Source organism: Balearica regulorum, chromosome 22, assembly GCF_011004875.1.
Source record: "Balearica regulorum gibbericeps isolate bBalReg1 chromosome 22, bBalReg1.pri, whole genome shotgun sequence".
Lineage (NCBI taxonomy): Eukaryota > Metazoa > Chordata > Aves > Gruiformes > Gruidae > Balearica > Balearica regulorum.
The window spans coordinates 5,484,276-5,505,279 of record NC_046205.1 but is presented as its reverse complement, the minus strand read 5'-3'; the positions used below and the strand labels follow the sequence as shown (position 1 = coordinate 5,505,279).

The 21,004-nt window shown below is 46.5% G+C and overlaps 3 protein-coding genes across 4 annotated transcripts; 1 reads left to right on the top strand and 2 right to left on the bottom strand.

Annotated features, from left to right (window-relative positions):
• Positions 1 to 459: 459 nt before the first annotated feature.
• Positions 460 to 4,240, bottom strand: SNIP1 (Smad nuclear interacting protein 1). The gene is made up of 4 exons (XM_075773835.1): positions 4,014 to 4,240; positions 3,838 to 3,934; positions 2,708 to 3,297; positions 460 to 2,052 (listed from the first exon to the last, which is right to left on the bottom strand). Exons 1-4 carry the CDS (start codon positions 4,178 to 4,180, stop codon positions 1,788 to 1,790), a joined length of 1,119 nt encoding a protein of 372 aa, XP_075629950.1. The 5' UTR covers positions 4,181 to 4,240; the 3' UTR covers positions 460 to 1,787.
• Positions 4,241 to 4,331: 91 nt separating this feature from the next.
• Positions 4,332 to 8,177, top strand: DNALI1 (dynein axonemal light intermediate chain 1). Its single transcript, XM_075773721.1, has 6 exons — positions 4,332 to 4,454; positions 4,529 to 4,665; positions 4,745 to 4,914; positions 5,617 to 5,795; positions 6,074 to 6,238; positions 7,755 to 8,177. Exons 1-6 carry the CDS (start codon positions 4,374 to 4,376, stop codon positions 7,788 to 7,790), a joined length of 768 nt encoding a protein of 255 aa, XP_075629836.1. The 5' UTR covers positions 4,332 to 4,373; the 3' UTR covers positions 7,791 to 8,177.
• A 535-nt stretch (positions 8,178 to 8,712) lies between these two features.
• On the bottom strand, positions 8,713 to 20,926 carry GNL2 (G protein nucleolar 2). 2 transcript variants are annotated; one of them, XM_075773718.1, is made up of 16 exons: positions 20,732 to 20,926; positions 20,563 to 20,647; positions 19,259 to 19,353; positions 18,622 to 18,761; positions 17,326 to 17,510; positions 16,773 to 16,839; positions 15,051 to 15,209; positions 14,372 to 14,485; positions 13,459 to 13,587; positions 12,649 to 12,753; positions 12,380 to 12,538; positions 12,125 to 12,232; positions 11,348 to 11,778; positions 10,586 to 10,665; positions 9,767 to 9,867; positions 8,713 to 8,893 (listed from the first exon to the last, which is right to left on the bottom strand). In XM_075773718.1, the coding sequence occupies exons 1-16, from the start codon at positions 20,793 to 20,795 to the stop codon at positions 8,744 to 8,746; spliced, it is 2,172 nt and encodes a 723-aa protein (XP_075629833.1). In that variant the 5' UTR covers positions 20,796 to 20,926; the 3' UTR covers positions 8,713 to 8,743. The 2 variants fall into 2 exon arrangements, with proteins under 2 accessions (XP_075629833.1, XP_075629835.1); XM_075773720.1 differs by lacking the exon at positions 14,372 to 14,485.
• Positions 20,927 to 21,004: the final 78 nt, after the last annotated feature.

The following is a 21,004-nucleotide window of genomic DNA, read 5'->3' as shown; positions in this document are numbered from 1 at the left end:
TCGCGGAAAGCTGGCCCGGGGGCGGCCGTGCCAGCCCGCGCTGGTGTGCCAGCTCTGCGCACCCTGCCTGGCGCGATCAGCTTTAGTCAGCGAGGCTCAAGCTTCTGTTCCATTCCGTTAGGCTAAAGCTCCGGAGCTCAGTGGGACCTGAGGGGCTGTCTGCCCTTCCAGGGACTGATCCTCTCTGGTTTCCACCACAACGCGATTTCCCGTTTCTGAGCACGAACCCGCTCGCTTGAGGGGCGAACAGCCGGGACGCAGAACGGGCACCCGGGGCCTCCGAGCAGAGGGGTGCGGTACGGCCCCCCGTCACAGCCTCTCAAGTATACAAATCATGCAATTTATTTATTTTTTTAAAACTTCATTGGTGTCCTTAAGTACTGAAAGTACATCTATTTCTAGGAACATAAAGAGAAAAAAAAAAAAGGGATACTAGAAAAATATTACATCTAAAAGTAATTAGGGCTAAATTTACAAAGTCTTTATTTAAAAACCCCTAGAGTATGTATAAAGGAGATCCTCCCAGTCAAAACTCATCCTACCTACTGCTTGAAAACCTACATCAATGCCCCATATTTACACCATAAATGTTCTAGCCCGTGTATACAATATGCAACATTTGTATACACAAAGTATATACACAGCAGGTATGAATAAGCTTGTGACCACAGAACAAACATCCAGGCAAATTAGTAAACAGTGTGGAAAATATACATTTCTTATACCATAAAGCAATGGGGAGAAGACATCCAAAAATATGCACGTACTTTCAGTGAGTGGAATTGGTTTGTCTCTTCCTAAAGCATTGTTTTCTTTTGCAGGGGAGAAGACTATATCAAACAAGTGACTTGTACAACTTTTTATAAAAAGAAAACTTAAATAGTGCAAACTCTGGTTAAAACAGGTCACCGCATAGAAGAGATTTATGCGTAATACAGACAAAACCCGGGAGGAGTTACTCGTGGGGTGGTATCAGAAATGAAGGTCCCAGCTTTCCACCCGGACACGCGACATCCAGCGGCAGCTTCAGCATCGTGTGCTGAGACACGTACCGGGCAGACGCTGAGCTAGACCTCGGTCCCTGAGCCGCAGTATCGTCACCTAAAATCCCAGGAACATTTAACTTCTACTTCAAATCACCTTGTAATTCTCTGGTAGCGTATTCCAGTGAAATGCCCGTCCCTGGCAGTTATCACAAGGCAAACTAACTACCCAAACCCTACAAACACAAGAGGGGCTTTGCAACATTTCCACCTTTTCAGTAGCGAGCCTGGTAAATTCTCCTGTCTAGAACTCCTAACAGGCAAAGGAATTTGGCAACCTCTACCAAACAAGACGTGCTACAAAATGCATCGGGTTACTTTCTAACTAATATTTCAGTTAAATAGCATTTCAAAGGGCTATGACAAAACAGTTAACAGAAATAATTTTAAATATGCCAGCTGTGTTTTACATAATTTCCTAGAAGAGGAGAGTCTTTCAACATTTGCTGAGTATTTCCAGCATCAGAGCTTTCACATCCAGGTGCTCTTTCGCTCGTTGGGAGAAAAAAAAAAAAAAAAGAAAAAAGAAAAAAAGCTCTATTTCCTGATATGCAGAACTACCAAAGATGAATAATCAGTGAAGTCCCCCAAAATAAACTACGAGAACAGACCAGCAACAGAAAAAGGACTTTAAGGCAATAAGAGGCATCAGTGCTGCGATGCTCCAATGTTTACATCCCAATGCGTGTTCAATTGCAAAGAATTCCTCTCCCCTGCCCCCACCCCCAATTTCCTCCTTGTCTGTTAACTGTCAGACTCTTCCTCCTTCTCCTCCTCATCATCATCGTCCTTTGTGTTGGCCTCAGATTTATCTGAAGATTCATGGAGAAGAACATATTCCCTGCTACTGAACCCAAACTTCAGCACATCCTTTTCCTTGAGTTCGTAATAACGCTGGGGTTCAATCCGCTGGTTATTGAGGAAAGTGCCGTTCCCAGAGCCCAGGTCGATGATATAGGGCCTTACTCTGCGGCCAACGGTACCATCGGCACGCGTGTACTCCACAAGCCTAGCAAAACAAAACACACAGTTTCAATCACAACAGTGAGGGACAGAAAACACACTCCAAAAGCAGACGGGTTTCCCAACACAAGCCCCGGTGCTGTTAACACTTTTCTGTACTTGCAGACATCTGATCAAGTCTGACGAGAGCAACGAGAAATCGTGCGAGACCGAAGCAGATTCTGACAGGCTGCATCACCTTCTAAAACTTCTGATGATATAATAGAGGAATTCCCACCACAGAACAGATGGCTGTTCCCTAAGAGAGCATCTTTGTCTCCAGCAGCACACAACCCCTGCTGCTTCAGAGGAGATCAGCAGACTTTGTTGTGAAAGACCAAGTGAATAAAACCTCTCCCTGAAAGACTTTTACTGCCAATGACACCTGCCGGTTTGTTCCAATTCAGATACACACAGTTCTGTGTCTGACCCTGCTGTGTTATTTGTCTTACTAAAAGGCTGCTTGCGGTTAAACGAGGGGAATTACAGGTATTTTTGGTTACTGCTAGGATGACAGTCGAACAGAAATCCCATCTCTAACGTACTTACACCAAAGCTGTACCTCTCAGCTCTGCACATCCAGGGTTTTTTTTGTTTGCTTGTTTTTTTCTTCCGAAGTTCCCGAACAATCCTGTTTCGCCAGCAGGCAGCAGAATACTTACCGGTACTGAAACACGGCGTGCTGCTTCGAGCAGGAGGGATGGTCAATTGGAATATCTGCGATCCTGCGGTGCCGGCCCAGAAGATAAGCACTCTGCCTGTGGATGTACATGACTGGGAGAAACTCATCGTTTTTGAAAGGATAGAGGCGCCATCGCTTCTTTGGAATCCGAGCTTCGGGGGGCTCGCTGTACTTAATCACAACACCTCGGAAAGTGTTGGTATCCTCTAGAAGCGCACCAGACAGTTCAAAGCTTGGCTTCTCTTTGTTTACAGCAGCTTTTTCTTTAGGTTTGTTATCGGATTGCCCGAGTTCTGGATTCTGGTCAACACCACTGCCTTCGTTATTTTGTCGATGCTCTCGTCTTCTCTCGTTATAAAACTCCCTCTCTGCTTGCTGCTCACGGATGTTCTGAACATCCCTCTCTCGCTCGTGGCCTCGAGCTCCAGGTCTTTCATTTGAGTTCTTCCTCCTGTCTGAGTGGTCTCGGTGTCTATCTCTGTCACCACTTCTGTCTCTCCTGTGTTCTTGTTCTGATGGGTATCTCTGCTTTCGCTCCTCGTTTCCTCTACGACAATGATCATCTCGCTCCTGTAACAAGGAATTGCGTAGAGTGATGCGTTCAGAATTAGACCGAAAGAGCAGCGAATCTACTTCAGCGTTTAAGAAAATCACAATCCTACGCAAGGAAAATGCGCACCGGGACGTGTGCGCAGGTGTAGCGCAAGGCAAGAAAAACTTCGTGCCTTGCCGAGCCGTTTGGATTCCTACAATTTGCACCGAATAAAGCAAGACGAAGAAACGGCACGACGCGTGACCTGCAGAAGCCGGCGGGGACAGCCTGCGCAAGCGGCCCGGGCCGGGTTCCACGCGTGTGAACGAACGCCCGGTGACTCTCGGTGAAGCCCCGGGTGGGTAGCACGGGCCGTTAGCGTCCCGAGACCCTCCCGTTCCTACCGCCGCGCTGCTCAAGGGCGAGAGGGAAAGAGCTCCAGCCGAGACGTCGCTTTTCGTACCTCGCCCGCCGGGTCTCCCAGGAACAGCTGTCGCTGCCGAGCCAGAGGCGCGTAAGGCCCCGCCAACACCTCCGCGGGCAGGACGGGCCTCGCCGCTACCGACAGCGCGATTTACCTGCTTCACCTTCACGGCGGCGTGGTGCGGGCTGCGGCTCCTCCTGCCGCGCGGGGACCGGCTCCGCCGCCCGGACTTGCTCTTCCTCTTGGGCGATCTTGAAAACAAGGAGAGGAGGGGTGAGCAGCGGAGCCGCGGCCGGGAGCGGGGCCCGCAGACCGCCGTGCCGGCCCTACCTGCTGCTCCTGCCGCGGCTGCCCTGGTGCGGCCCCGGGAGGGCCGGCGGCGACTGGCTGCCCCGCGCCGAGCGGGAGGCGGAGCGCCGGGGACTCCGCTTCTCGGCCTTCACCGCCACCTCTCGCCGCCGCCGCTGCTCCCGCCGCCGCTCGGCCGCCGCCTCCATGGCGCCGCCGGCCGCCACAAAGGGAAGTGCGCGCCGCTTCCGGCCCGCGCGTCCGCCACCCGGAAGCACTTCCGCCGGGACCCCCCCCCCCTACCCCGCCGCGGCGGCCGTCACCGCCCTCGGGCGCTTCTGCGCATGCGCCCTCCGCGCCGCGTCCGTCGCCGTCTCCTTGGCGACACCGGCCGCGTCCGCCATGATCCCGCCGCCGGACTCGCTGCTGCGGTACAACCCGCCGGTGCTCGTCAGCCGCCGCACGGAGAAACGCTCCCCCGGGGTGAGCGGGGCCGGGCGCCCGCGGGCTGCGCGCCGCCCGCCGCCCGCACCTACCGCGCTCCGCTCTCTCCGCAGGCCCGCCCGCTGAAGGGGACCCCGCCGCCGCCCGTCCCGACCGGGCCCGTCCCGCCGCCCCCGCCCCCCCGGACGGCGACCGCCACCGAGGCCGCAAAGCCGCCGCAGGAGCTCCTCAACGCCATCCTGCCGCCGCGGTGAGCGGGGCCGGGGCCGCCCGCGCCTGGCAGCCCCCCGGTCGGGCCCACCCGTAACGCCCGGTGCTTCTCGTGGCAGGGAGTGGGAGCAGGAGAACCAGCGGTGGGTGCAGGAGGTGTCCAGCGCGCCCAGCACCCGCCTGGACGTCGTGCACCTGCAGGAGCAGCTGGACCTGCGGCTGCGGCAGCGACAAGCGCGGGAGACCGGCATCTGCCCGGTGCGCAGGGAGCTCTACGCACAGTGCTTCGGTCAGTGCCCGAACCCGCCGACAGCTCGGCCCTCTCCCCAGCCCCCTGGCCCCAGGGCCGGTGGGGTGGCTCCTCCGGCTGCTGCAGTACTTCTGCCTCCCCCAGCCCTGCAGCGCTCGCAGACCGCAGACCCCCGCGGCTGTTAGAGCAGTTACAGGGGCCTGCTCTGCTCAAAGCCGACGCTCAAAAGGCACATTGTAAAGGTGCGCCTGCACAGACGTAAAAGATGCAAAGGAGCCTCAAATTCTTTTAGTTGTACTTAACCCCAACAGTTAACTCAAAATAACTTAACCCCCCGTATAACCGTTAAGCGCTCTTACACACTCTGATATTGGTCTTCCAAAGGCTGTTGGTTTGAGCACAATTCTTCCGGAGGCTCTTGGCTCTTCTAGAGGCTTCCCAATAACTGCAAAAAATCATTACAAATTTTTAAGTCTTGGCTGTTACAGCTTTAGTGGATGAGTACCACCATTACCATAGTTTCTATACCACCACTCCACTTTCATTTGCTAGCACTTGATGCTATAGCTGTCATGTAACAATAAGAAAAACAAAAAAAGAATTATGACTCTCTCCAGTAAATGCGTGGTGCGGAGAACGGGTAAGAGACAACAAGCTCTGGCTCCTGTGTGTATCCAGCATTCCCAGGTAAACACAGCACAGTAGCTGCTCTAACTAGATCGTTGTACCCTTTCGTTAAAGATGAACTGATCCGTGAAACTACAATTAACTGTGCAGAGCGAGGGCTGTTGCTGCTTCGAGTCAGGGATGAAATCCAAATGACAATTGCGGCTTATCAGACGTTGTACGAGAGCAGTGTTGCGTTTGGCATGCGGAAAGCACTACAAGCTGAGCAAGGCAAATCTGACATGGAAAAAAGGGTAAGTTGGGCTCTTAGCCCCATAATGTAGTTTTCTGCACAAGAATGTTACATATAAATTTCTGTATGAAATCAGTTATTTCTGTTTCCACTGGATGGCAGTAAAGATCATCAAAATACCTGTCTTACTGTTTTCCTAGGGCTTAATTGCACTTCATAAATGATCTACTATTATATCTGGAACACTCTAAAGGCTGTACAATGTACAGCTTTGTCCCATCTTAACTGAAAACTGATTATTAACAAACAAAACTTGGGAGATCTATACTCTTTTCCAAGATTGCAGAGCTGGAAGAGGAAAAGCGGGAGTTGGAAAGACAAGTGAGTGAACAGAAAGCTAAGTGTGAAGCTATTGAAAAACGTGAAAATGAGAAGCGACAGATCGAAGAGAAGAAACACACTGAAGAGGTTCAGTTCTTGAAGAGAACGAATCAACAGCTGAAGGTTAGTAAAAAAACCAAAACAAACCAAAACCAAACGCAATTCCAAACAGGAATGGTAAAATGTCTCAATTTATAATTAGAAAGATATGAAAATAACTTTCTCCTTATAGTTTTAGAAGTGTTACATTTATGATGCATTTGTACTCATGTTCCACTCTCTTTAAATTCTCAATGAAATGGGAAAACAGTGTTTTTGCATTTTCTACTTCCTCGCTCAGTAGTTGGTCATTACTAGTAAACCTGATAACGCAAACAGCAGGTCAGATTAGTTGAATTCTAGTCATATGCACATTTACCAGGGAGAGATCAGAATTTGTTCAGAAAATGATAAATTGTTATAGTCAGCTGGAGAGGAGCAGACGCGTGCAGCTGAGCCCCAACTGCAGAGGCTTCAAGACTTCACTGATATGCAGAAATAGCACCTCTTCCCAACTACTAAACAGAAAATCTAGAGAAGGCAAATTACAATGTTTTGTTTCTTTGCTGTTGGCCATTAAAGTTGACTCCCTGATAACAAGACACACCATTTAACATTAAATATTACCTAATAAAAACAATTGTGTACTTATGCAGAGGGACTGCATAATTGCAGGAGTAATTTTATGCATGCTGCTTTGGTAAAAACAGAGCTTCTGCTCATGACTTTGCTTTGGAAAGGAAAAACACCAACATCTTTTGAGTAAAGAAAAAAATGTTGCCGTAAACAACATTAAATGTAAATTCAGCTGTAGCCAGAAATATTTCCTTTACACTGAGGTGCTTTCCTTCTCTTCACTGTTCCTACAGTTTCTCCCTTCTAAACTATTAATGTCTTCGGGCCATCTTGAAGTGTTTTAGGGCACAAAATGGAATAACCGTTACATCAAACGTGTGTTGCCACTGAATCCGTGTTTCTCCCTTAAAGTACAAGTACTTTTGCAGCTGCGTATATACCACTGCTGTAGTTTATTTTGATGGCTGCTCTAGGAAGAGGACAAGCTGATGGCCCGGGAAGCTTCCTGCTCTACGTGGCCCCTAAGCACGGGTAGCTCTCTGATCAATCTACTAATTGGGCGTCAAGTTGTCTCGGTAACTGAAAAACTCCCTGTTCCCAGCTACTTTTGTCCCAGAGTCAGTTTCTGTTCCAAATGCTCGAGAGCCAAATATTTAATTTAGCTAACACAGTCCAGCCTGAAATCAGAGAATTCAGACCACTGTTTCAACAGCTTTTATTTAATTTCCTCTTCAATACTTTACATTATAAAACAAGTCTTTCATTGTATGGAACCAAGGCCAACTCTTTTCTTCTCAGAATGCAACAAGTGTGTATGCCAAGAATGAAAAGCTAATTTATAAAACATGTAGTAAGGAATGGGATAGCTAGGGAAAAAAAGCCCTGGCCTGCTTCTCTTGAAGTATTGCAGCATCCCTCAGCTCCTCGCTTTGAATATCTAACAGACAATTTATCACTTTACAGCAATGTGGGTTTATTTTTTAGGTTGAATCTAATTTGACTTACTGTCTCATTTGTTTTTCAGGCCCAACTTGAAAGCATCATTGCATCAAATAAGTAGATTTCTTGTTGTCCTCCAGGCAGCATTCAGAAGCGCTGTCAGAGCAAGAAGTTTGCAATTAGTGACAAAGATTTGTCTTCATAAAACAATCTTGAATCTTCACTTACCGGTAACTGAAGGCAGCATAATTGTATTATTTCTTTTTCTCTTGAAGAGTTGAAACTCAAGAGCTTCATTAATTACTTTCAATGCCATCTTAGCATTCAGCTCCCTGATTAGTGAACCTGTCTGGGACTTGCCTGTTGGTAGTGTGCTAGATGACCTTCAAAGCAATAAACTAACAAACATTGTTATATGCAAGCATCTCTAACATTATTACTTTGAAAATGTTGTAGAAAATTCAGAAACAATATACAAAGTGTCTACAATAAATATAAGGCACATTCACTAAGAATCAAATTGCAGGTAATTCTTGGACGAGTGTTTGGAGGGTAGTCCCTTGAGTACGTGCAAGTTGGTGTTAACTGTACATCAAAATCCCTTGTCGGAACCGTTAGCAGTAACCCAGAATGAGCTCTCTACGTGGTTATTTCTAATGAACCATTCCACGCATCACTTCTGAGTGGAAGCAAATGAAACCTTTGAGGTACCTGTGTAACCAGCTGGTCATACACAGCAAGCTGGCATGGGAAAGATAATCCACTGTAGTCATACGAGGAACTCCACAAAGCTAGTTTCCAGAAAAACCCCAACAAACCCCCACTACTGAGTAACACTTCGGGATATGATTTGCCAACCCAGTGTTTACTGGCCTTAGATGGTGATGTGGAAATACCATGATCTCCAGTTGCATAAAGAACTTTCAGATGATGCTGAAACAAAGAGTGAGATGCTACTCCTGGGAACAAGACAGACAAGTCAAACGAGGCTTTGAATGGGAACGACAAGTTTTATATTAAAAAAAGCCACTGCATACTAGAGCTGTTTTATGTAAAATTTAATAGAATAAGCAGTTATTGCTTATGTTTGTATTTTTTGTGCTTTGATCTTTGTCCCTCCAAGCCAGTTATTTTCTTGTTCTTATTCTTATTTTTCACGTTGTGAGTTTCATAATACCGGACTCCAACTTTCTTGGAGCGCTGCTGCCTCTCAGCTCGTCTTCTCTGCAAATACACACAAAACACATTAGCAAATCCACAGTGTCCTTAGCCTGAATTTGTTTGCATTCTTTCAAATGTTGTTCATTTTGCATTCCACATGTCTTAAGTAAAATAAATAATGTCAAACAAAACATTACTGGTGTGAGTATATGGACATCTCTATGGAATCCACCCACTCATGCTCTTAAAATGCTACAAAGGAAGACGCGCTTTCATCTTTACAATAGTAGTAAATGAGGTACAAGAAGCAACCTGACATGCACAGTGACCTAAGAGGTCATTAACAAAAGATGTGACAGAACATTCATAAAACAAATTCAGTTGTCGCTCCCCTCAGCACACAGCAAAGCTCCAAAAAGCCCTTGCTGCACAAGTTTGCTTACGAATCACTTTCAAAGCCCTATGAACAGACCATTTCACTCGGTAATTAAGTTGTTGTAGAACTGTTTAGACTTGACTAACATGAACAGAAAGCAGCAGCAGCTCTCTTTGAAGACAGACTAGGACAGCACTGACCCTTGCCCATCCAGCCCCAAATTCTCCCATCTTGCAGCATTTAGACCCCTGCTCTCAACAGCACCAGTGGGCAAGCTAAGGCTGCAAGCACAACAGTTACCCACAGACACTTCCTGTCGTGGTTACCTGCTGGACCCTGATACGGGTCACGCTCAGCTGTAACATGTCACGTCTGCAGCAAGTCACCCTGCCCTTGCATTCCCCCTACGGCAGCTACTTCCCTGCACTCTCCCCTTCCCACTAGTGCCCACTCTCAAAGCTCTGAAGTGATAATGGGCAATCTATGTATAAAAATGCCAGCTCTATACTCTATACTTTTGTTTCACTTAAAAAAAAAAAAAAAAAAAAAATCACACTTACTTCTTTGGATGTAAGTTTCTTGCAAGGCTGTTTATCCAAATGGTCATCATCCTCATCATCTTCCTCTTCTGCTTTCCGTTTTCTTTTCTTCTCTGTGCTGCCTGCAAACAGCAGAGATCACATACTCGGGCATTTTCCAAACCACCCATGTGTTTGCAGAACTTAAGACTGGGGTCACTGTCCCATCCACTTCAGCAAAGCGTTCCTTTGGCCATACTTTAACAGCTTCTACCAAAACAACATGCACGTTCCGTACCAGAAAATCACTTGCTGTTGCTATGAGGGCTGCTCCTCAGAAGCAGATTGCTTACAGCCCTGTGCAAGTCCAGAAGAATTTCATAGTCTTGTCAGAATAGTGTTCTCCCACATGATTTTGCCTTTAATCAAACTTACTATGCAAACTGAAGCCACAGACTCTGGAAGTCACCACAGTAAAACCTACGGCCTGAAGTAGCTCTGTGCTTTTATAATGTCATAAAACCCTTCCACTCCCTTCTGTGTAATATTACACCATGTGGAATGGAAGTTGCTCACACTGCAATCTGCCCATAGCACCCTTCTTTTGGAAACACAACATTTGTCTCCACTTTATCTTCATTCGCTAGTAGTAGTACGCATCTTACTATAGAGACAGGTGTTCCACAGAAAGGCTACAGCAAGGTGACCAGGCAGCCCTTTCCAGCTACGGAAAGATTTAAGTAGCTTTAGGGGAAAAAGAATTTGCAATCAGGAACTAACGACTGCTTCTCCCCCTAACTCCCTCTCTTTTCTTGCCTACAGGATTTCCAAATGTAGAATAAGAACATCTATCTGTTTTACCTTCGTCTCCAGTTTCTTTGGGTTCTTCAGACTTCTGCATGGATTTTGCAAACACTTTTTCACTCAGCTGCTTAGGGATTCTACAAAAGATAAAATAAGCATTGAGAGAACATCGTAAGACAAAACGTAACCATCTCTGGGAACAGATCAGTCTCCAGTAGATCCCAGTAGCCTTTCAGCAGCAAAGTCACAGCCTTTACACCTAAAAAACATATTACGGTAATCTTGTCTCTCAAGTTACTGGGCATGTGCGCTGCACAAAGAGACAGAATATAACACTTGACCTTGAAATCTCAGTTCTCACAAAGCTGGTGGATGAGCTTTGCTAAAACTGGACTTGCTGTATGAGCTAGGATACTCTTGTACACAGGTGAAGACCCAGCTGGCAGACCCAGGTAGGACATCAGCCTTGGTACTGCTCAAGAAAGAGCCCAACATCAAGGAGAGCTCCAAGGATGCAATATTGCTACCCAGAATACCAACAGATTTGTAGCCCGTAGCTTAAGAGGCAGCTTTCCAAAAGTGAGAACGTTTTTAGTTATGCTGGTAAATAGGACTTCTTGGAATAATCTTTCAAAAACAAACTGCTGCTTAGCCAAAGTTCAAATATTTATGGCTAAGCTAGCCACTCTGTGGCAACTTGTGTGCAGCAACACAGAGTAACCAGTTAAGCAAGTCACGAATGGAGTGAAAGTACAGCAGAATCACATTAACCCTTTTCCCCCCTGCAAAATATTTGAGGCACTAAACAGATTTAGATACCTGATTGCTGAGAATCTCTTGGCTTTGGCTTTATCCAGAAATTTTTTGTATTTTGCAATCTTGTCCTCCAAAGCCTTAAGAACTGCCTTGGAGCTCTCCCTGGCACCCGGTACAGCCAGCTGCGACTCCTCCTCTACTGAACCTTGCTGTTGCTCATTTTCTTCTTTCTCCTCTTCCTGCTCCTCCTCTCCAGAAGAATCACTCTCCTCACCAAAGCCTGGCACATCTACAGGAACCAGGTCTTCTTCTGAGAACTGAGGTGCCACATTAATCCTCCCAAAGTTCTGCCGAACGCGTGACATGAGTTGCTTAATTTCAGTGTCCATATTATTATTCTCTTCTGCTGGCTCCACACTTGATGCTACAGATTCAGAGATTTTTTCCTCATTATTATCTTGGCTTGATGTCACAGCTACTTCCAATGCAGGAGGCTACAAGAAAGAGCGTAAGGGATATATTATCCACAGTCTGGCCCACCAGCTCCAAGAGCAATTTCTGTTTCATCTCTTTTGAAAAAGCGGGAGATGACAGGCTAACGATGTGACAGTTACTGACATTTCTGGTAGTCAGGCGATTGTAAAATGGCCCAGATGTCTCTGTAAAGAACATTGCTACCTGGTCCTCACCAAATGCAAGTGAGTGTCACCTGAAGCAGCAGACTTGGGCAGAGCCCAAGACATGCACTGCCCAAGTTACGTGGCACTCTGCGAAAATCAACAGCGAATATCATTAGGAAAACTGAATATGTAAGAAGAGGCACGAGCATCACATTCTCACCTGGGGACCTGCTTCTGCATTCGGTGGCTTCACAAAGAATGGAATTCTGCCCCTCTGCCAGTCATTGAGAACCATCTTGCTCACAGTTTGCAAGTCAGGCTCACCACCCTGAAAGAACCCAGTAACAATTTATGCCGACATTTGCAGGACATGCCACCTTTCTATTACCTGTCAGCAACAGAAACATTCATATTTCCCATGTTCAGTAACAGGCCACATACTCTTCCCGCCTGCAAATGCAGGAAGTTGTCACACCTTTAGCAGTTTTCCAGTCCTAGAAGCAAGTTTCTCAAGGAAGTCTTCTGTATCCTCCCAGGAATCAATTTTGTATGTCTTTCTTATGTACTCTGGTTTGGCTCTTTCTAGCACGGCACTAATATGATCTTCAGGGCTCTTAATCTTTTCAACTTGAACCTGGAAACGAATGGCAGAATATCAATGCTTTGGAAAGTGTGCATTCATTTCTTTGAAGCCATCATTCTGACAACAGCAAAGATTTTCCAGCATTTAGTGCCGATACATACCACTCCCTTCAGCACAATGTCTGTTTCTGTGTCTCCTGATGGATAAACTACACCCGGGCAGTCGATGAGAAAAATCCGCCGCATCAAGGTAATGTATTGCCATACCTGAAAGAGATTGGTACTTCCCCATGTTACCTCCTTCCACAGACAGCCCTGTCTCCTGCTTTTTAAATGCACAGTTCTAACAAACAGCAGTCATCTTAGGAACTTGGTGTGAACACATAGAAACAGAATCTGACTTGACATAGTCAGCAGCTAGCAAGATGTATTGCACCTTGCTCCTTCTGCATCGGCCTATGCTACCCCTATGGCTTTGCATCAAACTGCTAACTCACAGGACTGAGGCGCGGAAACTATAATCATAACAAACCTCGATATTCTGTGGTTTTCCTCCTCCACGATCCTTAACTTCAGTGATATTTAGAGTAAAAGGAACAGGCTAGCAAAGAAGATTCCTGTTAACTTTGCCTTCTTGTTTACTGTCACATTCTTGAAGAAGGGAGTTAGAAAAACAGTACTAACAGAGCCTGACAGCACAAATATACCCAACCATTTGATTCGGGAAAGCACAGACATTGAGTCGGGGCAGCTGAGCATTCAGATCCAAGTGGGAACTCAGGAACGCGTCCAGCAGCAGTGCTTCAGAGCAATGACTCTCGATCAGCCACCCCTCAGACTCAGGGTCACACAGACTATACCACTCAAGTGCTAGACTTGAAAATGTCATTGAACTCATTTTACATTAATTCTGCCTTTGGCGATGCACTTACATAATTAATTTTTATCTTTAATGTAGGGATCTCTTCTTACCTTTGTTTCACCTGCAATAGGGGCTACATTGCAGACCTTCTTAGACCGTAATGTATTGATCACTGAGCTTTTGCCAACGTTTGGATAACCAATGAAACCCACACTGATCTGTTTCTTGTCAGAGTGTAACTGTTGAGAAATAATACATCTTTTTAACACCTCATAGAGAAAGACAGAATTATTACTACAGTTCTGACCATTTGAGCAGCTACTGTTCTCACTATACTGGAGGGAAAAGGGGAGTCCAAAGTACCAGATCAAAAAACAAGATCAGCTCTTTTCCATCAGGAGAAATGTGTAAGAGTGCAACCAACTTGCCATCCCAGAACTCTGGAGAAAAATATTCGCTACTTCAAAAGGAAGATGAACCCCTTGCGTTCCTGGTTGCTCTAAAATTACTTGTGAACACCTTATTTAGAAACCATTTAGGTTGAGAAACCAAGCCAATACAGACTGTACCTGGAGACAGAATACTGTCCCTTCAAGCCACATCTGTAACTAAAGACAACAGAAAGTGCCTTTCCTGGAAGAATGAAGACACTTGAAAGGGGAATACCCAAGTAGAATAGGCATACAGGCAGGACATGAACAGGTGTGAAATATGTTCTTTTCTTCTACACGTTCACATGAGACCTAGGAGTGTCAATGGGATACTCTGTCTACAAGAAATCTAGGCCAGGGACTGATGGTCAAACCCACTCCTTCCGGATCTCCTCAGTTTGACAAACGCTTTGAACGTATTTGAAGGAATATTTTCAATTTTCTCTCCAGAGAAGGGAGCTTTATTGATGGAGTTGTTTGCTGACAGAATGGCCAGAGGGAAGTGTCCTGAACCCCAAATGCTAACAAAAGACTCCACACTAAGCCCTCCACCTCCCAAACAACAATACAAATCCCCAAAACCGTTCTGTACCTTTCCAAACTGCCTTAAAAGCTGTATGAAAGCACCTTTGCCAAAAGGGTTTGTGAGGCTGGCATGAAAAGCAAGCGTCGGATACTCCTGGGAAAGGACAGCAACCCAGCGCTTCTACAGGGGAAAACATTACTCGGTTAGGGATCCTGTGCCGCGGAGGTGGTGAAAGAGTCTCCTTATGAGCAGAACTATGCAGCATCTTCACTTGGGTCACAGATGCAACTGTCTATGAAAATTGCTATGGAAGAACCTTTGAAGCATTTCACCAACCCAACAGCTAAAAGCACTGAGTATTGTTTTTATAAGAGAAACAATTTCCCAAAAACGCCTTCACTGCTAGCTAAAACTAATTAGTTTAACAATATAAAGCAAACCAGCTGTGGTGGATATGGATCTTAAGCGGACTAACATTTAGCAGACTCTGGAGACATCAGCTGAACTGTTAAATCCAGACAGAGGAAGTAGAGAATTTGTGGCTGGTGAGTGTTGCTCAACTCAGCCAAACTTGGACAGATTTACATCGTAATTGTTACTTTTATAGCAGGCAAGCAGAGAGTTCCCATTGACCCAGTTACATGATGCCCTTTGAGGCCAGCATGAGGACTGGCAACAGAATTAAAGCAGAGGCTACAAAAGGAACAAAGAAGGCCCAAGGAAGAACAGGCAGGACTGTGCTTACAGTAGCCCAGGTAGGAACGAGATCACATTTGTTCAGGACAAAAATGAGATGTTTCCAGTGCTTCTCCTTTTTAAGATAAGATTCCACGTGAGGGGAGCGAGTACCCATGGGATCCCTGGCATCCAGAACTTGAACGACAACATCTGATGAGTCTATCACCTGCCGGGCGGGGGGGAAATCACAGAAAAGGAAAGAATTTCACAAAAAGCAAGACACCTATACCTCCAAAGTGAAAACTAGTCATTTTCTAAACTGCATCATTAATTTTAAAACCTTGTATACTTCACGAACAGCTAGTACTTCCCCATAGACTAGTGAAGGTCAGACTAAAATCCATCGATCCCCCACTCTCTCTTCTCCTAAGTCCCATCCAGATTCAGGCTGGACAGCTGAATAGCTTTTACCTGTTCTTATGCACCAGGAAGATGCCTGCAGCACTTGGAAAAGAAAATACTGCACCTAAACGGGACAATTAACTGCTTCAGTAGACAATGTTTGCCATCCATTCTGCAGCAATTCAATTCTGCCATTTCATAAAGGATCAGAACATAAAGTATGTTTTCTGGATCAATATGAAACACACAACCAAGTAGGAACCTGCTGTTAGTCCACTAAGCATCTACAGCAGGGAGCTGTCATTTTATGACTTGCTTCAAGCCAAGTGAATTTGTTTCACAGCTATTTCCTGCATTTTTGGCAGTGTCTTACTGAAATCTGTTTTGCTCTATCATTCCCAGCACTTTTAGATCTAAATGAAAAGGTTTTAAGCTACATTCAGAAATTCAGAGCAAAAACTAAAGCATTTTCACACCTGACAGTCACTGAGAGCACACAACTGCTCTTACAACCCTAATTCACTCTCAGTCTCCACTCCTCTAGCAGTCAAGGTGACTCACAGGGAGCCGAGGGCCAGAGCCTTACAAAGACGACCCTATCAACAGGTCAGATGCTTTTAGCCTAAAGAACTTAATGGCCCCTGACTGTTTGGTTTGTGGTGAAGCCCCAGGAATCTAAGAGAAGCTAATACCAGTCACTCAGACAGTCCATCTCTAGCTCAAGGAGGGTCGATTTTAAGCTGAAGGAGGGTCGATTTAGATTAGATGTTAGAAAGAAATTCTTTACTGTTAGAGTGGTGAGGTACCGGAACAGGTTGCCCAGAGAAGCTGTGGATGCCCCATCCCTGGAAGTGTTTAAGACCAGGTTGGATGAGGCTTTGGGCAACGTGGTCTAGCGGAGGGTGTCCCTGCCCGCAGCAGGGGGGTTGGAACTAGATGATCTTTAAGGTCCCTTCCAACCCAAACCATTCTATGACTCTATGATCACGTATTTTAAGGACATTTGTTCCAGTGGGACAAGAGCTCAAGAATCAAGCTCACTCAGGCAGAGAACCTCTGCTCTCTTCTACAGCTGGCTTTTTCTGTTCATGGTACCAGAAAAAGGGTGTATGGTTTCAAGTCAGTCAGTTCAACTAGGCTGACAGGAAAGCAGACAAGGGAATGACAAACTCAGGAAAACTCTGCGTGAAGAAATTCACTGTCTTGATGTTTCTAAGAAACTTTACAGCAAATTCAGTTGTATCCAAGCTTCCCTAACAGAGGAATAAATGGTTTTCAGAGCTTTTCTGATTATTGCCGTATAGGATTTTCAATGCTGTGCTGAAGCACCTGCCTTCGTAAAGGCTGAAAGATAGGCATGACTGTTAAAACTATAAACATTGCTTACCTTGTAGAGCTCACCCCAGATTCTTTTGGACTGTCCCTTCTTATATATTTCCTCTTGTGCTTCATCCCTGGAAGTAGATCACCAGAGACATCAGCCACCACAATAACAGGTTACAGCGTTGTCTTCTCTAAAGCCATTCACAGAGAGAAGAGGAGATGAAGCCCAAGAAATAGACAGGTGGGATTTAGCTGTTCTCCCCATCCTCTGCCTTCAGTCTACTCATTTCAGAAAGATCCTACAAACATGCCCTCTTTCAAAAATTCCTACCTGCCCACTGCGCAGTTCCCTATCTAACCCAAAACGTGACTCTGGAGATGTTCTGACATGCAACAGAAAACGAATTATGAATAAAGACAGAGGGGTCTCATAGAAGTAACAGTTTGGTTAAATACATAGGGACAAAACAGGATTAACAAAATCCCAAATTCAGCTAATTTCACTTTCCTTCCTCCTCATACAGTAACAGCATCGATGGATGTACTAGGTACTTCTTTAAAAATAAAGCTGTCTTTTTAGAAATGTAAACAACGAATCATTTCTCCTTTCTATTTACCTTACACCAGTGTCTTCTGTCACCAGGTCTCGGTCCTTGCCCTGATCATAAGCCCCTGATGAGGCTTCAGCATTCTCCACCAGAGACTGCACATCACTTGCAGAAAGATTTGGTCTTTTCCTCTGTGATTTGGGGCCAAATGTTGTTTCAAACGTTTCTGTGTCAAGAATGTGAACTCTGGAGGTCTAAGGAAAAACAGGTTGGTAAAAAAACCACAAACATTGTTTTTTCTATCTCTCATGACACGCAGCAAACAAGACCTCAGTTCAACGCAACTCTGCAACCTGTGACAGGAGTCACAGGCACTTTCCTAACAATGTTTGAGTTTTCCAGCTTAATCTTTGCAAAACGTAAGAATGGATATTTAATAAGCAACAAAACACACTGCACTTGCCAAAGAACTATGCTTCAGTTCTTTCACCATAAATGATGTCAAATGTAATTAAAGATACAATGACGGAAATTTAGCTGCTATCTTTGATCACTTCTTATTTTTCTAACAAGTGCACAAATCTCGCCAAATTTGCAGAGTTTTTGTCAGGGATAATTACAATCAAAACTGTAGATTTTAAAGCCTGTAATGAATGCCAGCTTTTCTTGGACTGGCATACAATTCATTGCTGAAAGAAGTAATTTGGTTTTGTAATGCACATTTTAGTTCCTCATAACTTTTTCCTTAATTTAGGTAACATTTTTATGACATAAACTTGAAACATTTCCACATGAAAAAATAGCAAGAGTCCAAAACGGTAGTTCAGACGTCATGGAAGAAACCTGGTAATAACTAAAACTTGATGTACTAGAAATGAAGGCTGCACACACAAGAATTTCTGACCCAAGATAAAAAGCACACATTTGAGTTCAAACTGATCACATGAGAGTGTTTGCAGGGTGAAGCATCCTTAGAAAAGGTTCCTCTGTCACATGAGCTATTAGAAGCATTAGAACAGAAGGTGGCAAGCTGCTACGGTTATCCTAAGTTGCTACTCCAACCTGGGATATTTTAGGGTAAGTTTCCTATCAGAAAGTGAGAATTTCTAATAAATAATAGATCTTCTCACAAGCTATAGGGAAGTAATACACCGTTTCTTTGCCTTCACTTTCCATGTCCACAGTGAGGGGCTCTCAAAAACGTCCTTCCCCAAGTCATCAGCTCTAATTGCCCCTCCCAACGCTTCTAGAACACAATTCACCAAGCTGATCAGAGACAGCATGATCGCCCGCAGATAAATAACACTCATGACACCTCTGTGCACATAAGCCATCCTTCACCCTGCACAGATGAATCAAACTCACGTGTGGTTTAATCCGATCATAGAAAAGGGACATCGGCAACTTTCTTTGCTTCATGACCACTCTGTAAGGATCCTTCATGACAGTTTCCATCTCTTCTTGAAATTTCTGTAGGGATGATTGCTTGATCACACGAGTATTTCCTGCATATAAAAATAAATATTGCACCTGACCATTCCTCATCTCAACTGCTTCAAAGACCCCAGGTACGCTAACAAAATACGAACGCTCCATCTGGAATCAAAAATACCAGCGGCAAAAGTTACAGGATTTTACTTGAGACGAACCCCAAATTAGCATAAATAAGCCAATCCCTTTCTTTCCCATCATTTAAAGAAAATTTTAAAAGTATCCCCAGGACACTTTATGTACACGGGCTACAACATACATATGCATTGGCAAACCCCAGAAAACAACCAAAAGAGACAAAATAACCACACTTCAGAGGAGTGGGTAGAAAGCAAACAGCCAAAGCACAAGTACATGCAAAATGTGAGCCCACGGTGAGGGTCCTTCACCTCCAGTTCAGTGTCTGTCCCTCACAGCTCCGAGACCACAATTCTGAAATAAACACCCTCCAAACACGCAAAGTTCAACGGTTTTTAAGGTTGCCGAGTCTGAAAGTTGAAAAAACACTCACCAAACCATTTAATATTTGGTTCCACTCTTGCAACTGTGCCTGGTGCCACTGTTGACTGGTACTGTAGAGGCTTAATCACTTTACCGTGTTTGTTTCTAAGTGGAAGATAAGAATACGTGTAAATACACAAGGGCAGCACACACCGCTCCAGCACTTTTGTCCTCTAGACCAGAAGTACATCCACAAAATCCAGAAAGACCCTTCATCTAGAACTGGTGCCCTGAGACTGTTACCAGAGACAGTACTGCCTGTAAAGGGTAATAAACCCAAGCGCTGGAACAGAAGTGACGTCAGCCAGTGCACACGCTAAGTTTCACCCCAACTTGACCAGACTCTTCACTAGGGCTGCTCGTGTCAAAGCAGGAACGGCTGACCAGCGTGCAAAAAGCACCAAAGGACAATCTCCTACTCACCACCACTTCCTTCTCTCACGGGCTCACGTGGAAATTTTTTATCAGCTTTACCCATCAGCTGGTGCAGAACACTCATCGTAAGATAATTTCCAAGTTCAGACTTGGCTTACGTTTAGAAATGTTTAAAAATACATATTCCCCAGTCAGCTCTCAAAACAAAGAGAAAACTGGCAAAACAGAACAAAACTGCTAATCTGAACCAGGATTCTCAGAAACCCCCGCGGCATCTACAACGTGGCAGAGCCGCATGTTTACAAGGTGGAGGCTGCTCCACAGCCAGTCTCAGGCAGATGGACGCGGTGTCTCTCGGTGAAGGAGCCGTGTGGGAGTCATCAGGCATTTTGAGGGGAGTTTTTGAGTCCTGCTGTTGTTGGAAAAAAAAGGAATTCTGGGCATTTTGGGGTTCATGACACACTGGTGAGCTCACTGATCAGCTGTTCTGCATCACATCTTTTCCAGCCCTCTTCCCTGATACCCATGGCGGCCCGTTTGGAGCTCAGGATCAGGCTTCCCAGCTCCTGGTGGCACAGAGACACACCGGGGAGCGGCTCCGCACCGATCAACCGGCGTTTTGCCATCAGACGGAGCGACACCGGCTGCCCTCGGCGCGGCCCCGCTCCGCCACGCAGCTGAAGGCGCCGGCCCCGGAGGCCTCTCTGTTGCTCCGCACCAAGCGCTTCTCACGCCGCAAGGCCCCGGCGAGCCCCGGCAGCGTTACCCACCGCGCGTTTACCGGCGACCGCTCGCTGGCGTGCCCGGCGGGATCCCGGCCCCGCGGGAAACCACCCCAAGGCCTCCGCCCGGGCGGGCGCACGGAGCCGCCGGCGCCCCGCAGCACCGGTAACGGCGGCGCGGCCAGGCCGGGCCCTCCGCTGCCCGAGCCGCGCTCACCTCCGTTCCTTCTGCCGGTACATGTTGAGGCGCCGGATGGTGGCTCGGTCCCGCATGTTGTTTCCTCCCGCGCCCCCCACGCGATCTGCGGAGACAAGACAGCGTCAAGTCGGGCCCGGTACGGTACGGCACGGCCCGGGACAGCCTGGCCTGCGGCCCCCACACGTACCGGGATTGGTGCTGGCGCGGGAGGGGTTGATGGTGCTGCGACCCTTGTAGCGTGGCTTCACCATCCTGCTGAGCGGAGCCCCCTGCGCGGGGCGGGACAGAGCTCACGGCCGGACCGGGGACAGCCGAGAGGCCGCTCCGCCACACGCGCCGCACCGGGCAGGAAACGGCGACACAAGCACTTCCGGCGTGGGGGTCAGCGGCATGACGTATTGCCGGGTGAGTCACTCCTCCGGCTGCGCAGGCGCACCAGGTTCCTGTGACAAGCACGTGT

Bases quoted from the DNA above. Each gene is read 5' to 3' on its own strand.
- DNALI1 (XM_075773721.1), top strand. From the start codon at position 4,374: ATGATCCCGCCGCCGGACTCGCTGCTGCGGTACAACCCGCCGGTGCTC. The intron at 4,666-4,744 runs GTGAGCGGGGCC...TTCTCGTGGCAG, and splicing joins AACGCCATCCTGCCGCCGCG to GGAGTGGGAGCAGGAGAACC. The intron at 6,239-7,754 runs GTTAGTAAAAAA...TTTGTTTTTCAG, and splicing joins GAACGAATCAACAGCTGAAG to GCCCAACTTGAAAGCATCAT.
- GNL2 (XM_075773718.1), bottom strand. From the start codon at position 20,795: ATGGTGAAGCCACGCTACAAGGGTCGCAGCACCATCAACCCCTCCCGC. The intron at 20,648-20,731 runs GTACGTGTGGGG...TTGTCTCCGCAG, and splicing joins CCGCGCCAGCACCAATCCCG to ATCGCGTGGGGGGCGCGGGA. The intron at 10,666-11,347 runs GTATCTAAATCT...TATCTTTTGTAG, and splicing joins AAGAGATTCTCAGCAATCAG to AATCCCTAAGCAGCTGAGTG.
- SNIP1 (XM_075773835.1), bottom strand. From the start codon at position 4,180: ATGGAGGCGGCGGCCGAGCGGCGGCGGGAGCAGCGGCGGCGGCGAGAG. The intron at 3,935-4,013 runs GTAGGGCCGGCA...CTTGTTTTCAAG, and splicing joins AGCCGCGGCAGGAGCAGCAG to ATCGCCCAAGAGGAAGAGCA. The intron at 2,053-2,707 runs GTAAGTATTCTG...TTGTTTTGCTAG, and splicing joins CACGCCGTGTTTCAGTACCG to GCTTGTGGAGTACACGCGTG.